Below are 18,237 nucleotides of genomic sequence, written 5' to 3'. Positions count from 1 at the left end.
TCATATTGTGTTCTGTAAAAGGAAATCTGCCTTGATCTGCTGTATATTTTCGCACGGGGGATAAATTGTTGGAACCGCACGATGCCAATTTTTACAGGATTTTTGGAAGTGGAACAGGGGATTTGAAAAACACCTTCACCAATGCTGTTTTTGCACACACCGATCAAATCCTTTATTGACTATCGCCAGATTCCTGTTGCTTTTTTGTTCTGAGCAAAAACCTTTTGGAAATGGCTGTGGTCACACAGCTGCCCAATAGACAGTTCGGCTGTTGTCTTAGGTGTGTTTGGAATGGGGTATTAGAAGCCAGATCTCCTGCTGGGGTTGACTTAACTGGAACATGCTTCAAAACTAGGAGCTCTGGAGAGAAGCAGTCTAGTTATCGAGAGGATGGATGAATTCTACTCAGTTAGAAAAATGTGCCACAGGGACCACTTCTTTCCAGTCCTCCTGCTGGAGGGTGATATGAGCTGCTGAAGCCCTTGGAAACGTAGCGTGCAAGGAGAGAAGCTCTGTGCCTGTGAGTTGGGTTCATTTGGCTCTTGTTAAGTTCAAAGAGGGGGAGGGGGGAGTTTTGTTGCTGTGAAATAAAAGAAAGAGCAACATCTACAGCTCCCCAGTGTGCTGAAAGTCATACAACATTTATTGTTTAAATAAGACCACTTTTGGTTTTTCTTCTTTTTCGGCCTTGGCACATGATTCTGAGCTGCAAGAGCTCATATAAAGTATGAGGAACACTCATTATAAGCCCCCCTCTCACTATAAGTAGGATAACGTGGAAGGAAAATAATACTTAGAATAACTGTTGCCACACATAAGCTATTTAAATATCATATTCAGTCTTGTTTAACATATTTGACTGCATGGAGTTTCAAAAAAGTGCCAGAGAGCAGATCTTCTGGATTCAGTAATTGGACGTACTGTAAGGGATATTAGCTAGGGAATGGAAAAACAACTAAATCCCTAGTTTTGACCATCATTGGCTATACCAATGCAGTATAATTTATACCACTTACGCATCACTCCTGATAGTTGCTTGTGGGGGCCAAACATTTGCAAGGTCTTTGTAATAATGAAATAATTGTTGAGACAGAGTTAATTAAAACTGAAATCACAAAGGTAATTCCAATATATTCCTCAGTATTAGTCTGCTTATTTTAGTTATATTACTTATGTGTTATGACGAATAAGAAACATCATATAACTGCAACACATTCACAAGGGTATTAGAAAAATGGCAAATTCTTTTTTTACAGGTACACTGACATTTTATTGAACACAGGTAATTTCATTCTGCTGATTAATATTTGTCAACAGGGGGTTTACTTTGAACATCAGAGGCTAGTTGCATGTGTGTCTGGCCAACACTGAAGCAATACAGGCTATTTATCTACAATACATGCTTTGCACCCAGTTTTAGGTGCTGACTTAAAGGATTCTGTCCCATTCCTCATTCTTTTATAGAGCTTGAACAAACATGTGCCCGTTCACTTGGCTCTAAGCCCTAGATGCCACATGCTGTCCCAATACATCCCAAAAATGTTCAACAGGGCTCATCTCTGATGTAAGGGCATCCTTGGTATAACTATTATATTCTCATATTCAGTGAGAATCGTTGTATTTTTTTGTTCTTTTGAGAAGCAGGGCTATTTGGTTCCTGTTTAATTTCTCTCTTGATTTTTATTGAGTTTGACAATAAACTGGTCAAATCGTCTCATCATTTGTGCTCAATCAATTCCCACTAATGGGAGGATTTGGTGCTGGTGCAACAAAGTCACCCAAATGTATCACAGGCAATCGATGATCAACTAAACAAAAATGATACCAACTACATTTTATTCATCTATCCATTTTCTAACTGCTTTATCCAATACAAGGTTGTGGGAAAGCTGGAGAATATCCTGGCGAACAACGGGCACAGGATAGGAGATACAGTACCCTTGACAGGCCACGAGACACACACACTCATACCAGGGCCAATTTTCCCAGAAACCAATTAACCCACCAGGACTGCCGGGGGAAACCCATGTAAATACAGGGAGAATATACAACCTCCACACAGATAGCACCCCAGAAAATGGACCCAGAGCCCCAGCACTGCCAAACAGCAATGCGCCACAGTGCCTCATAGATACTGTACAGTACATTTAATCTACATCCTAAATCTATTTCATTATAACATTATACACAATCCTTCAGCAAACCCTTGTATGCAAACATTTAGCAGCGCTAAATTCTATTTTATGCTCATTACATTTTAAAAGATTTTAAAATACGTACATTTGTTATGTTACGCATTTCAGGAAAAAAAAATATCCAATGTGTAAGTTTTAAAGATAAGGGGAAAAGATTGTTCAAAATATTAGATCGTTCTTGTAACTATAGACTAATTATTCTTCATTTTCCAGACTAAATAAAAAGGGAGGCTGACAAGTGGAAGAATGAAGTAGAAGGGAGAAATGTCAGGAACACACAAGGCCAACCGCAGTTCATACTCAAACACCGCAGAACAGGGAGTTGACAAGTCACTAACACAGAATATTCCCCTCTTTAACCTAAGGATACACTGTCTTCACAAGCTTCATCTTAACAGCTTGTGTAGATACAGCTCTGAAATTCAAGCTGAGAGTCAGGTTTAGTCACACTGGCGAATAAATCCTGGTTGAAGTTCAAAGGGTTTTGCGAAAATTCAAAGAAGCCCATCAAGGGCTTTTATTTTGCAGGGAACCCTCTAGTAATTCGTAAGCAAAATGGGGTTGAAGTCTCAACACGAATGAAAGTGTGATAGGGAAGGGGAAATATAAATATATATTTACTTAGAGGGATTAGATGAAGGCACGAAATGTTTAAAGATGTACACCAAAAAGCAGTCCAGTCTCAGAATCTGGAAGGCATGTTTAAAGTTCAGTTTATGGTAATGAGCATGTTAGACAAAATAAAAAACACAAGATTTATGGTGGGGATTTGTAAATGAAAATAAATCTGTTGACATGTCTTTATTGTATGGAAAAGCCTTCCTACCAACACACACACTGTGCTGCATAAAAAGACCCTTATAGCAACAGGATATTCAGCTTCTTAGAAAACGGGCTTCTGAGATTAAACTCAGATAGTTTTGTGGATTGGTAAATTAAAAAAAATCCCAGTTCTGTTATCATTCTAAAAACCTCATTAGCTTCTCCAAAACCTCTTCTCCAGCTGCTGTCTTATCCCATTTTAATGTGGCCAAAGAATTATCATGTGGGTGGTGAAAGAAAACTGATTGAATCTTGAAAACCCTCCTTTGATACCACCCAGGATAGTGATTCTGGCTGCAGATCACAGTTGTGTATGTCCTGCTCTGTGTTGATCCCCTACAGAAATGCAAGTAACTATTCCCAGAGTTGTGTGACAAGGAGGGTATTAGTTTCTTTAGCTCTGTCAGGCTACTTCTGACCTTTATGGGCAAGGCTGACATTCCTTAATTATACTGTTCTGATGTTATTGCAGTATTTGCATTCTATTGCTTTCCATTCTGATCCCTGACAGATCTGATAAACTCTGGAAAGTGCCAATTTCAAGCTTAACAATTAAAGAACCCAATAATACAAGTGGAAATTCAGAGCAGGGACATGCAGGACTGAAAATGGGAGGCACTTTTTTACTCAAAGGGCCTTGTGATTTTGGAACAAACAACACAGCTGTAATTGTGAAACTGACTCACTGGCATCCTTCAAGAAACAGCCTGATGAAACTCTGGAAATGATTAGATACTGGTAACCAAATGAGCAAGAAGGGCCAAATAGCCTTTCCTTGGTTTTATTCTTTCCGGTGTTTTTAATGTCTTTCTTTTTTGCATTAGTTCTCAATACAGTTTTAAAGATGTCCATGATTCCTTGGTTCTCCTGCCTCATAAAGCCAGTGTCCTGTGACCACAGATAAAAATAGGTCATAACAGCTTTTTGCAGGACAAAGGAGAAACGATTGTCGGCATAGTTTGTTTCTAAATGACCAAACAAAGAAGAGATTCTATCAAAATGTGAGTCAGAAGCTTTTTATTCTATGTGTAGCCCTTTCCAATTCTAAATTATGTTGTAGATCACAATGATCTCAATTCTGTCACAACAGAGCCTTTGCAGATTAATCACCTTAAACAGTATTGCAGGTTTCACTGCATCATTGTCAGGTAGGTGAAGGCAGCCACTGCCTATAATAAGTCATTCACTGCTATACTTTCGGCTGCTCTGTTGCAATTGTGGTTGTTTCCTTTAGCTCTTTTCTCATTTACATTCCCAGGCATACACCTTTTTACAGTGTAACTATTGTCCTGCAGTGCTGATTGCTGTTTGGATACAGTATTTCTTTATATAATGGAATACAGAAATAGCATTTTAAAATATTCGAGGAAGGAGAATCACAACACAAAAGCGGAGTTTTGATGAAAATGAAATGTAAAGGAGAGCATGAAATGAGAGAATACTAAATGTACCTGTAGGTGTGGCAGTTTTTATAGTCTGCAATTTGATCTTTACACTTGCCTGTTTCTGTTCATGATGAACTGTACTGTCAACTGTACAGTACTGTGAAATATTTTACAAGAGTTGTATCTACTTAATCTAAATCATCAGCTCTTAGCACATGATGTGAGGCAAACTGGATAATGGTGATTTTCATGTGTTAAACAAAGTTTTATTTGTATATGACTTCGAAATCAACTAGCTGCAGCCAGGGATAATTAGAAAGGTGAACATGTTTATAGTTTGCCTAATTCCCTATGTGTTCTGCCATTAATAGCTGCTGCTATTTAGGTTTCTCAAGACACTAAAGGAGCTGTTTAAATATGTAGCTGAAAGATATGTTTCCCAAGCTGCATTTGCCTTCAAAATTAATTATATTTTTGCTGGGGTTAAAAAGATTCTTGCATTTTTCTTTCCCTTCTACTGATCTATGAGGGCATGAGCTCATTCATTTTGCACGTTAGATCTGTCTACCCACCAAATTAACAAAGTGTAAACAAAAAGGCTGTCAGGTTGTCTTTATTTTTTTATGTACTAATTTAAAGAAGAAGACATCCGAATGAACTCTAACTACAGATGAGACACACACAAGACTGAAATTAAACTGAGAGAGAACAAACTTGGAAGGGTTTAGATTCACTGCAAAAAGCCATGAATGTAGCGCTATCTTCGCTGAATTATACAATCTTTTTTCCTGTTATACTTTTGGTAATAACTATGATCATAGGAGTAATAATGTGTGATACCATGTTCAGGTACTGTAAAACAATGAGTGGTCAAATGAAATCTTGAAAATTACACGGCTTTTAGTCTTTTGGTCAGCCTCTGATTTCAGCACTTTCGAATGGTCAGATGTATAAACACACCTGACTAAATCCATTATTAACTTTATTACTGTCACTTGTAGATTATTTTGTAAATTGTAAAATTTTGAAAGATGTTTTTTTCTCAAAAAGGGGTTGAATTATTTATTTGAAGATATTTTTGCAATATTTTATTAAAAAAATGTAATTAAATATCTTTGCTTTGGTAACTCTGCAGTTAATTCTGATCTAAAAGAGACAATATTTTTTTCCTATATGAAGAACTTCATCACCTGATTCATTATTTAATAATTTTAAGTAATTTAATTTGATATTTTCTAAATCTGTACCTTTAATATTTTCAGTATGTGGACTTTATTCAGAACAAATATCATGCACTTGTACACTGTACCAATGTAACATGTTTAGAGATCAAATCCATCAACAACCTCTTACTGATAATGGCCCATTCAATGGTCTGATTAGAACCACATCGGCTGTAATATACTAAAAATACACATTAATATGAAATTGTGATTGTGTATGCTTAAATTGATTAATAATTACTATAATTATCATATGATTAATGGTTTACTTAAATATTCTTAGAATGATTCTGCTTTTTAAAGGGTTTCTTTACCTCAGATGGAGAGGAGTTCAAATACACTTCAGCTATGAGGATTGCAAAAGCTCCATAGTTCATGAAGGTTTTCCATTTCCATTTAAAGCACTTCATTTTCCACTGCACATCCTCAGTGAGGCATATTGGATGATTACGTTGCAGGTAACTGTATTTTTAAACACTTGGAATACTTCCATTTTGCATGCTAGGCTGAATGGTTCAATTCTTGTAATATGGTTTCACAGGGGTTAGTTATACTGTACTGTATAATTCAGTGTGAGATGCAATTTACAAGGTGATTCCCTGCTTGCATTCCACTGTCTGTGCATGTACAGTATGTCTATTATAACATCTTTTGCTTTCACTCTGCAGGTCTGTAGAATTAATACAATATTCTGTGTGAGATTTGGGAAGTCAGTTGAGTCAGTCATGTTACTATCCCAATTAAAACTTCACTATTTATTTCGGAATAAAGTTTATATGTTTTCTGTTTTTCTTTTTTGATACCTTACAATGGATTTATGGGTAAGAGTAGCATAGTGGGAACGTCTCTGGACTCATGAGTGGTGTAGATTTAAGTCCCCTCGAGTGAGATACGTTATCCAAGTTGCTTCAGTCACCCCAGCTATGCGAATTGGGGATTTGTCTTTGCTGGGAGCTGTCTGTGCAATAGACTCAGTGTTGAGTGTTGTGACCTGAATAGAGAAGCTACGTACCTACCTACTATAACATTATAAACAAGAGTGTAAAAAAAATTCTATGCTTTTTTGTTTCTTTCTTCTTTTTTTTTTACAATTGCAATACATACCTGTATACGAAGATGCTGTTTACAAAATGCAGGAATACAGTGTAAGATTTTCATGAAGTTATAATGTAATCAGTGTAAAGAAAATGAGGCTGCAGGTGTGCTGTGGTGATGACTACTGCATTAATAGATATACAGTACAGCATCTCTAAGAGGACAGCTGGAGGAGAGGGAGAAGTCTCTCTATAAATCAAAACTAGTATTGAACTTCAAGAACATAAAGAAGATAAAACAAGAGTTTCAGAAACTAATGACTAACAAAGGCTAAATAAGTTTAATAACTATAAATTCAATAAGATGGGAATTATAAATCAGGATTATAACACAGGATGTATGAGTAAATGAAGCTGTAGTTTTCATGGGTGATCTTAACTTATCTCACATGGATTGGGAAAACCTAATAGCAATGTCGGCATCTGAATCTTAAACGATAGACATCCCGAATGATTGCTTTCTTGCCATGTTTGGACAACACCTGCTAGAGGGGAAATGCTTAATTTAGTCTTTTCAAAATATCTAGATAATGGAAAACAAAAGTTAGAGAAGAATTAGGGATCCGAATTCATTATATGGTGTTCTTTGAAGTATATCTTTAAGCTGTACAGGTGGAGTTCAATTCAGAACTGTATAATTCCAGGGAAGCAGATCTTTTAGGAATGAAACATGAAAGGAATAAACGATGTGTAAAACGGGATAGGATATAAATGTGGAATTAGTGGAGAATGGATGGCAACAGTTTAAATAGATTATGCAGCACAGATTTAGCTCTGGAGAATGCACAACAATCAGGCAAGCTATAAGACAAAACAATTAAGAAGAATATACGGTAAGGAGAATAAAAACACTCTTTAAAACAACAACAAGTCAAAAAGAACAATATAGAACAACATGATTCAGGCTGAGATAAGACTCCATTCTAAATCATAAATATATAGAAGATGGAAAAGTTTTTCAGGTACAAGGATCACTTAAGATACTGTACATAAATTTCCAAGACCTGATGATGTTCTACCAATTCAATAAAATACTTCCAGCAGTTTTTTGAGACAAGAGTAATATGTACTGACTGGAAAATTGTTAATGTAGTATTTGGAAAAGGGATTAAGGCGATCAGAATGTTATATTGAGTTAAAAGTATACAACTTCTGCTTTTTAATTAAAGGATTTAAAAAAAATTGTACTAGGATCTAGCAAGACCTCATTTAGAAGACTCTGCACAATTTTGGTCACCAAGATACAAGAAAATACTGCTACTCTGGAATCTGTCGAGAGAAGAGTAACCACATGCATTCTTGGGGCCAAAGGAATGTCCTACACTGATGGGCTAAAAGAATTTATATTTTTTGTGTGCATTTGGGGATAGTCCCTAGACTTTGTAAAGCTTGGGGGGGGGGGGATACAAAGAGTGAGGAGGGGCCTGGAGACACTTTGTGAAGTCATCTTAACTGGAGTTTGGGAATGTACTGCTCTTTCTGTTGTCAAACCTAAAGACCGGAAAATGCTTCCTAGTCACCAAGACAACCAATATTTCTGCTACTCCACCTGCCAATTAGTGAACTACCATGACAACACAAAGTGGCAGGAAATCGGTCCCACCCATGTGCTAGTAAACCAGTACTTATTTACTTACCTGATTCCAATGGGATATTACCTGATTTCACCATTCATCCTTGCTCAGTCTTCCTCCCTCTAGTCTTGGTGCTCATTCCTGTTTTCGCTGAGTTTTTCATCTCTTCCCGGCTTCAGGTCTTGCTTGTGTTTTCAACTCTGCTTTGGATTTCCCCCTGCGCTCTGCTTGGCTTTCTCTGGTTTTGATCTGCACTCGTACCTTGAATATGCTGGATTCTCTTTTGTGCTTTTTTGTCTGTACTACCTACAAACTCTGTGTGTTTTCCAACCATGGCTGGGATTTCACATTTAGTGCCTACAACTGACATCTGTCTGCCTGCTTTGCTGCGCTCTGCACCCGAGTTCTCTTCGCTGTCTTAGATTGCTGCTGTCAGAGCAGTGATTATTACACCTACAAATGCTGTGTAGTATCTCACTGTGTAGCTGTGAGCTGGCACTCGCCAACCTAATAAAAGATCAAACTCAATTCAACAGCAAAGATTCCACCTCCTCATTCTTCTTAACCCACATAAGCACTTTTAAATGCTACAATATGTTCCAGCATTGAACAGGAAAGGCAATGCAGAGAAACTGAGTTCATAGCGTGTCCATGCAGCCTTTGATATGGTCACAGGAGGGATTAAACAAAACATGTTCTGCAGCATGGCTCATAGATGTTATTATGTGAAACGTATCCCTAGTCTCTTGTGCACACTCTGTCCATGAGGCGCTACTGAGCCCACAAGGTACCTTTTTACACATGTTTTAGAAGGTGTCCACATGAAGTTACATTTAGGAAACAGGTTGGAAGAAGGTTTTATATTCTTTGTCTGCTATTCTAAACAAGGATTATCCTTGCTTTCACACACTAATCTTGCTAAATTATAATTCTGACCTTGGCCCACTCACAGTGGCAGAAATAATAATAATAATAATAATTGCTTACACTTATATAGCGCTTTTCTGGACACTCCACTCAAAGCACATTACAGGTAATGGGGACTCCCCTCTACCACCACCACTGTGCAGCATCCACCTGGATGATGCGACGGCAGCCATAGTGCACCAGAACACTCACCACACATCAGCTATCAGTGGGGAGGAGAGCAGAGTAATGAAGCCAATTCATACTGTAGATGGGGATTATGAGGAGGCCATGACCACAGAGAGCCAGGATCTCAGTTTTATGTCTCATCCGAAGGACGGCGCCTGTTTACAGTATAGTGTCCCCACTATACTGGGGCATTAAGGACCCACATGGACCACAGGCTGAGTGCCCCCTGCTGGCCCCACTAACACTTCTTCCAGCAGCAACCTTAGTTTTTTACCAGGAGGTCTCCCATCCAGGTACTGACCAGGCTCACATCTGCTTAGCTTTAGTGGGTTGCCAGTTGTGAGTTTCAGGGTGATATAGCTGCTGATAGTGGATGTGGTTGATTGGTTTCAGCAAAGCTAAAAGGTTGCTGGTGCTGCATTATGTTCCCTGAAGTCACTGGATCCATCCTATCTTGGCAATTATTTACAGGAAGCTCTCTACTTCACAGTGGTCAGTAGTGCCAAAGAGTAATGATGGGAAACATTAAGAGATGCTGCTGGCATGGTGGATAAGAACATGTCCTTATTACACAATTCTTCTGTCGTACCTGTTCAAAGTCATTTTAGTGGCCTTTGGTTGAAACATGTAGATGAGTACCACTGATGGTGGGGGCAGGGGGATTTGGGGGTGTGGGGTGTTTGCTTTGTGGGTTACAAAAAAGATGAAAGAGCACGTTGGACAGCAACGTGTTAACAGGGAAAAAAAAACAACTCACGCCACGCTCGAAGCAGAGAAATATTTGACAGAAGCTTGCTTAAAAAACCATCCATCTTTTTAGAGACACCAGATATAATGTGCAAACACTCTGTGTTGATTTATTAGATGATGTACATACCATCAGCAGTTGGATGGCTTTGCTAGACACAGGAGGACACATTGAGCTGACACTGCACAAATAATGCAGATTCCCTTTTCATGTCTTCAGTATATTTTTAGTGGGAAAATGTTTGACTATTCAGGAATGCCAAGATATTAGTAAATCAAGGATTAGAACTAAGAAAGCTGAGTGATGTCACCCCCAGCCCTAGACCTTCTTTACATCATTTATTCGTTCCAAACTTTGACATATAACGTATACATTTTCCCAACCACTGGTACTTCAATTTAGGCTGCATTTCTTCCAAATGTCTGTTTAAAGACAGTACACATGGTAACACATTATTAATTATGACACTGTTCTCCCTTTACAGTGAGATCTGTTGCTTTATAAAAGCAAGTATATCCAGCTATATTCCAATATCTCTGGTAATTCACTTAACACAAATTAAAATTCAGATTTTGTGGTTGTCTCACCATTCCACAGAATTAGTTATGCTTTTTAAATTCAATTAAAAACTTTATGACCATGTTAAGAATTTAGTTGGGCAAAAATGAAAATAAGAATAATGAATTTAGTTTATTTTACATACATCTGAACTGAAGAAATCCCTTTTTTGAAGATCATAAAATGGCCTTACAACACAAACTTTCTATAGGGATGTTAGTTTGGCAAGCTTTGTTTTTTTTCCACTTAATATTTTGCAAGTGTTTAACATTAACATCACTTTATTAGCCCTATACAATTTCTTGCATTAGGAATTAATCTTTTCACATACCCCAGTTTGCTCTCCATGAGACACACAGACAGGGAGAGAGCCTGGGGTCAGAGCACAGGGTCAACCATTGTACAGCACCCCTGGAGCAGTTGGGGTTAAGGGTCTTGCTCAGGAGCCCAATGGAGTAGGAGTCCTCTGCCGGCTGCAGAATTTGAACCGGTAACCTTCCAGCCACAGGTGCAGATCCTTAGCCACAGAGCCACCGCCCTGCCCTGGCAATTGGTTACTTCAACCACGCGTTGAAAATGCATTATTGCAATTAAGCAATTGGTTACTATAGATGTAAGCATTTTATATTGGTATCCTGGGTAACAGGGGCCTTAAATGTTTTGGAATCCATGGAAGGTAATACACAGTAAGTAATTCTGGTAAGTAGAATAAAAAAAACCTTTAAAATATAAAACCTTTTGAAGAATGCAGCAGCTGTTAAACATAAAGATCTAGTTAAGAAAAGATCATTCAACTGAAATGATACACATTAAGATTAATTATTGACAGCAGAAGGAAATACACAGAATGGGAATATCTTTTGTTTTTTTTCTATTGTAAACATTTTATGGCCAGGTTTCAGCAACATTTGCTGATGTATTGTCTCTTTCAGAAAGAAATTAATGTCTGAGTATTAGATTAAGCTTGAGGACCTAGATGTCCTCAAATCACTGTGAAGTATGAAGGACATTCTGTAATTATATGGGCTGCAGGTGGGCTCCCTGGCATGCCAGAATTAACTTTTAGAGAAACAGAGACATTCTAACAAAAGAAACATTCTAACAAAAATCATAAATTTCTAGCCAGAGGTTTTTGGAAGGTGTACTCATCAGAAAAGCCAAAGAAAATCACAGATTTTCCCAGATGCCAGAGCTTTGTATCAGGCAGTCAGAATCCCCAACTGCAAAGAAAAAACATTCAGTTTTTTGGACACTTGAATTGTTGTTTATTTTAAATGTCAGATTGAAATCCAATGGAACAGGCCAGCTGATGTGTTTGCAATCAGACATTGAATGGGCCATTGTCAGTGTGAGGTTATACGAATGGAATTGGCCAGGTGGTACCTTCCACACCTCCTAGATGGTTGAATGGCTCAGCATGTACCACCATCTCTCATACCATGGTCTGATCCTAAAGCAAAAGCAGCAGAAGTACACAGTACAAGGAAATGTGTAGGAGATTAGAGGTAATGGTTTCTAATGCTGAAGATCAAAATAGTCTTCCATTCTGATTTTCAAAGTTTTCTAAATTCTTTGATGTTTGGCCAATTTTTAAAATAAAATATTTTGTGTATATGTGTATATATGAGACAAAACCACTAAAGGACTTAGCGTGTGCAAATTAGGGATGAATAAGTCATAAATAAAAAGCATTCAAATCAGAAATATGATTAGAAATTCATCATAAAAATCTGGGATCAAGTTTAGAAAGCGTTGTAGTAGGCAGCTGCGCCAGCATGCATAGGCTGCAAAGGAACAAGTAAAGGTTTATTCCATGCTGAAAAGAGAAGAAAAGAAACACAACGTTTCGGCTGTGGAGCCTTCTTCAGGTGTGAAATTTAGAAGGCTTCTACTTGCTAAGATGTAGCGTGAACAATAAAAGATATTTGATTTTTGTAATTTTATTTTACCTGAACTACGCAATCTTGAGATTAGCAAAACACCTTATAAAAATGAAGGAGTACAATAAAAGAGCATTCCAATCAGAGATATGGTTCAGTATTTGAAAATGATGAAGGCTTATTTTACTGATTCTTCTTCTCACCTTGCTTATTGTTCAACCAGAATTAAAACTAAATACTGATCTAGGGGAAAAAGAACATTCACGTCTGTCGGTTTCATAACATGCTAAAATCATTCTTGTGGATTTAACACTTGACTAGTCTCATTGAGAACATTTGCAAGAAAAACAAACCTTTGTACAGGAGTGCAGCGTTTCAGACAGTTGCAATTTCGATTACACTGTAACTTTTACTGCCTCTGTATTCAATTAAATATTTACAGGATGCGGCATTTGTCCTATAAGATGAACTCTCAGAATCATAAAGTAACCAATATACAAATGGGACAACCTTTTTTTTCAAAGCACACCATGGTCCAGAACAATCTACAGATGGATCAGAATCAAAATAATAATATGTATAATAACAGCGCTGCCTGTAATAGAAACAGCAATTCGGAAGACTTCTCTGTGAACGTTTTCTCAGTTTCTCCTTATCGGACCAATAGATCTGACAATGAAGTAACAGACAGTGACAAAGCAGGGGCCACCTTATTATTTTCCGGGGTGTTCTTGGGACTGGTGGGATTAACGTTTACGGTGATGGGATGGATCAGCTACGACAGCAGCAAGGACTTCGAATGGACTCAGTTACTCGGTCCCATACTTCTTTCAGTTGGAGTAACGTTCGTCCTAATCGGAGTGTGCAAGTTTAAGATGCTTACCTGCAAATTGTGCAAACAGGGCGAAGACGTTTTTCCAGAGGCAGATCAAGGACCGTGCGGACAATCGTTTGTTTTCTCTGGAATCAATCAACCCATCACTTTCCATGGGGCCACCGTGGTCCAGTACATTCCACCTCCCCATGCCACATTGACACAAGATGGAATTGTTACCAACCATTCTCCGACTGCCAGCCCACTAAATGGAGTCTGTGGAACAACGATATGTCCTCCCCAGTACTACACAATGTACCCTTTGGATAACCTGTCTTTTGTGGGAGATGACCATTCCCCCGTTAGCCAAGGGGTGGACAGCAGTGACAACAGGTACATAAAGTTATGCCACAAAGCGAATTTGTATAGAAAAGGTGTATCTTGATTTTGACAACAGTAACGTACACTGGAGTCACGAAAGACCGCTAACCTTATGTCTAGATAATTTATTGCGACCCAGATGGTCGGGCTCACATGCTTTGAGATCGAATTTCATGTGATGTCACAAGATTATACTATATTTAAGGGTGTCATCGGAAAGTAATCAGGCTATTTGTTTCGATTTGTTATCACGACAGATAACAAAAACTCACTGACAGCGAAAGCCGAACGAACCCCTGCTATTATTATCTTATGAAGACTCGAATTTGCTTTTCAGTTGTAAATAGCTTAACCAAAATCCTTGAAAACTCGTGAATGTTATTTTAAGAAAAACCTTAATATGCTCGCATCATTCAGTAAAATGCATTAATTGTTCTTAATTTACAATTTACATCACGAAAAGAATGTGTAGATGGGGAACATATAACATTTCAAATGTGAATATATTCACATTGTAATGGTGACCACTCAACCATATCTTTTAACCGGTCTGGCAGGTGAAAGGCAATACAAAGCCTTCTTAAAAAAAACAGAACAGTCTTATTGCCAATCTTTTTATCGTATCCGCCGATGGTTTACTCAACGCCCCACAGCCTTAACCTTCTAATAGGATTTATGACCATTAAATGCTGGCCTGTTTCATAATTATGTGGTAATTCCTTCACAGGAGCCACGAAAGTGGAGAGAGGAAAGACAGAAAGACAGCGTCTGAAGAAGCGCTGGACAGCGCCGCACCTCCGTCTTATGACGACATTTTCCCTGCCCCCCTCTCGTCTGACAGCACTACCTGATGTATTCATACCACTTAAAACTGGTTTCCTTCCCATTCAAGAATGATGTCTTACAGAAAACTTAACACGCCCCCCAACACACGTAAAAAACTTTCTAAAGCGCAACGACATCCTACACAGATATAGGTGTGACTCGAAATATACAGCGCACATTTTCGATTTCTCTATAAAACAAATGTGTTTCATTTAAAACAATAAATATATCTGTAGCGGCTAGTGTTTGTGCATTTCATGACATTCACCTAGGGTGAACGGTTGCAGTTTTTTTTTAAATGAAATGATAGATTTTGTGATGGTGCAGAAGAATTCACAATTTAGTGGAAGCAGAATGAAGATCTGCTATATAATCAAATATATCAGATGTGTAATCAAATTTGTTCGATAAAATAATAATTTTGTATTGGGTTCATAATAGCGCTGTCCATGGTCCTGCGGGGTGTACCGTGTGCCACAGTGGACCACAGTAGTTGCAAATATGTCGCTCAAAAGGGTACACATTTAATGATCTACTGTACTGTATATTCTTGTTAGCAGGGTAGCCGAAACTACTGTGTTCAGACAAAGTACAAATCGAAGTGACGAAACGAAGATCTTGGAATGAAGGAAAAAAAGGTCAGCACCGATAACTTTAATGATCTTGTCAGTATTCGAAACAGGACATCTGTTCTATGAAAAGCGCAAGTTCAAAGACCAGGGAAACTCACTGCCAAGCGGTGTCCAGACGGCTTTGCTCACGTTTTAAATGTGTCAAATCAACAGCTTATTTAAGGTAACTGGTACCCAAGTGCATGCTTTACGCATTTTAAGAACCCATCAGATATATATCCTGCTTTTTAAAGGCTATAAATCCAGCAGGGGATCATAAACGTCTGCCAAGGTTTAGGTTTATTTTTAGGAGGACATACTGTAACACCATATCGTTACCAGAAAAAAAGGGTGAGCTTGCAAATCTCGCAGTGTGAATAGAAAAAAAAGTTAAAGACTGTGTAGGCCCAGCAGCGATTCCACTTCTGCTCATACAGTATGTGAGATGGATGTCGAAACGTTTGTAGTATGACAGTTATAGACTGATTTGTCACTGAAAAAAGACTGGTCTTCTCAGTCTGCTTTCAACAGTATTTTGAACACAGGGTTGAACGCAACAGTTAAGAAGACCACAGGGGGGCAGAAAGATTGTGTGAAGCCATGGAGGAGTTTTTCAGCGTCTCAACACAGCTCACCAATAAATGATCATCTAGCAGAGCAGTTGAAAAACTTTCAAAAGCATATTCTATCCCTTTACTGAAGTGTTTAGATTATAGCTCGAAGGGTCACATATTGGTTATAAAACCAACAAATTGTGCGTAATTAGTTTAATTGAGTCTGAGTCTTTATCATAATAATTACGCATAATTGCACCAGCATTAAAACTTTAGTTTTCTAGAAGCTTGATTTCTTGAAGAACTAAGGGAAAATGTAATTTGAATGTTATATAAATATTTTTGCTACAATTACTGAATGATTTATGTATTCTATCGCATCCGCATCCAGGAATAAAATAATGTAACAAACAAAATTTAACTTGACTTTTGTCACTTCCTTAAATAAAAATAGACATTGTATATATCAGACAGAGGTCTCAGATTAATTCCTGTTAGATGGTTTTAATTCCTTGGTGATTTAGTTTTACAATGCAAAACGTACTGTATTTAACAAGTGAAATGCTGCCCGTTTTGGTTCACTTTCACTGTATAGCAGTTATTAAACTTTTGCATAAACTTGATCTACTATTTTTCACACAATACACTTAATACTGTATATAATGCTTTGGTTTAAAGAAAACTAGTCCAATTTTAGAATTGGGGGCCATGTAATCAAGGATTTATATTTCCATTATGCATATTAGATACATTGTTTCATTACAAATGAACATTTTCGGGTACAGTATCTCACATTTTAAAGTGTTCTTTAATTTAGTTTTTATAGTTTATAAAAAGGCTTCTGATACGATTCCTTCGTAGAGTACTGTACTGTAGTCTCCACACAAGGTAAAGTAATAGCTGTAATTGCTGCTAGAACTTTGATAGTGTGTTGCATACTGTACGTTTCTTTCAAGCATTGTAAGAAGTTGTGTATTCTGTTTTTGCTTTGGTGTTTTGGGGGGTATCTGTTAGAAGGCAGTAAAGAGAAAACAATTATTCCTTAACTGGAAGGTCCAAATAGCTGTGTGGGGCTGCAATAGCTTCTATGGCATTTTTTAAAGTTGCAAGTTTTTTTTATATAAAACATTTGTAAAGAGTTTACAACTATTCTATATGTTGCCTAAGTCTCGCCTCCTTGTTTACAAAGTGGTGTAACTGGGAGAAGAAAAAACATTTTTAGGCCCTTATATTTACATGATTACATTTTGTCAAAGTCTACGATTAACTTTAATATTTTTTTGAATGACAAAAATGCCCTTAGTCCAATAATTTATTTGAACTTTTTATTTTATTTTAAGTTTTACCGTTGTAACTTCTTTAGGGTCTATTAAAACGTGACATCAAAATTACTCAAATTGTTTTGGCCAATGAAGGTTTAAAACATACATTCTGGTTTCTATTTACATGCCTTCAATAATTAAATCAAGCAACTATTATGGTGTTTCACAATTGATTTTTATGTAGTCTGTAATGACTAGTTAATATTCTCAGCAATTTACTCTTCCCACAGGAATACTTTTGAGTCTAATCACTTTCCTTTTTTTCACGTTATATGACTAACACGGAGTGCTTTGTTAATACTGTATGTGATATTCAAATTATAGGCTATCTTTTACAATACTTTTCCGATTCCACTAAATGTTAAAAAATGTGGTTTTATAGCCTTATTTTCCTTAAGACCACTTTCGTTCTCTGCGTTAGTGTATAAACCTAGTATCATTTCTAAACCTACTGTACGGTACGTCAACATATCTTAATTGAGGGTTAATAAGGAATGAATTGAATTCCGTTTTTAACGAGTCTGCAAAGATTCTTATATTGTAAGATGACACGAAAATATCGAAGACAACAGATCAACTCTCCTCCTAAATAATAAGTCTAAATAAAATCAAACCAAAAATGATAGTGTGCACTTTTCTTTGCAAAGTAAGCCATTTCATAATGCAATATTCAAAACTTTGCGCGATATTGTTTTCTAAATAATATATACTGTATGAAAGAGGTGTTGAAAACAAATAGGAAGCAGACCTCATGTTACTTTTAAGACTTTTTTTTTACCATCCTAGACTATTTTTTCTATATGTTCTTGGCCTCAAACTCCAAGTGGAAAAGTGTTTTCAATTACTTGTCCCATAAATCTCATTAAAGGCACCGAAATTATGCATTGTCTTTTCAAAACACTACATCTGACTACAGTAATTTTATACGAATCTGATACAGAATCAAAATGTTACGAGCGTTTGTAAAAGGCTGCAAGTATAAAACAAGAACACCCGATTCCAGATGTACAGTAATTAACTATCATATATTTTCTATCATTGTTTCCTTCAGAAGTGTCAGAAAAGGAGGAATACGGTCTCGGTACAGTGGAGACTATTTCATTGCATAACGGAATTGCAAAATCGATAACGATTTTTTTTTTTAGATTAAATGAAG

The 18,237-nt window shown here is 37.2% G+C and overlaps 1 protein-coding gene across 1 annotated transcript; it reads left to right on the top strand.

The window, feature by feature from the left end:
* Window positions 1–13,104: 13,104 nt before the first annotated feature.
* On the top strand, window positions 13,105–14,620 carry tmem174 (transmembrane protein 174). Its single transcript, XM_088911148.1, has 2 exons — window positions 13,105–13,781; window positions 14,497–14,620. Exons 1-2 carry the CDS (start codon window positions 13,105–13,107, stop codon window positions 14,618–14,620), a joined length of 801 nt encoding a protein of 266 aa, XP_088767274.1.
* The last annotated feature ends 3,617 nt before the right edge of the window (window positions 14,621–18,237 follow it).

The sequence above is a fragment of the Atractosteus spatula genome, chromosome 3, assembly GCF_055471065.1.
Source record: "Atractosteus spatula isolate fAtrSpa1 chromosome 3, fAtrSpa1.hap1, whole genome shotgun sequence".
In the NCBI taxonomy this organism is placed as follows: Eukaryota; Metazoa; Chordata; class Actinopteri; order Semionotiformes; family Lepisosteidae; genus Atractosteus; species Atractosteus spatula.
The sequence above is the reverse complement of the archived record's forward strand: the minus strand, read 5'-3'. Positions and strand labels throughout refer to the sequence as shown.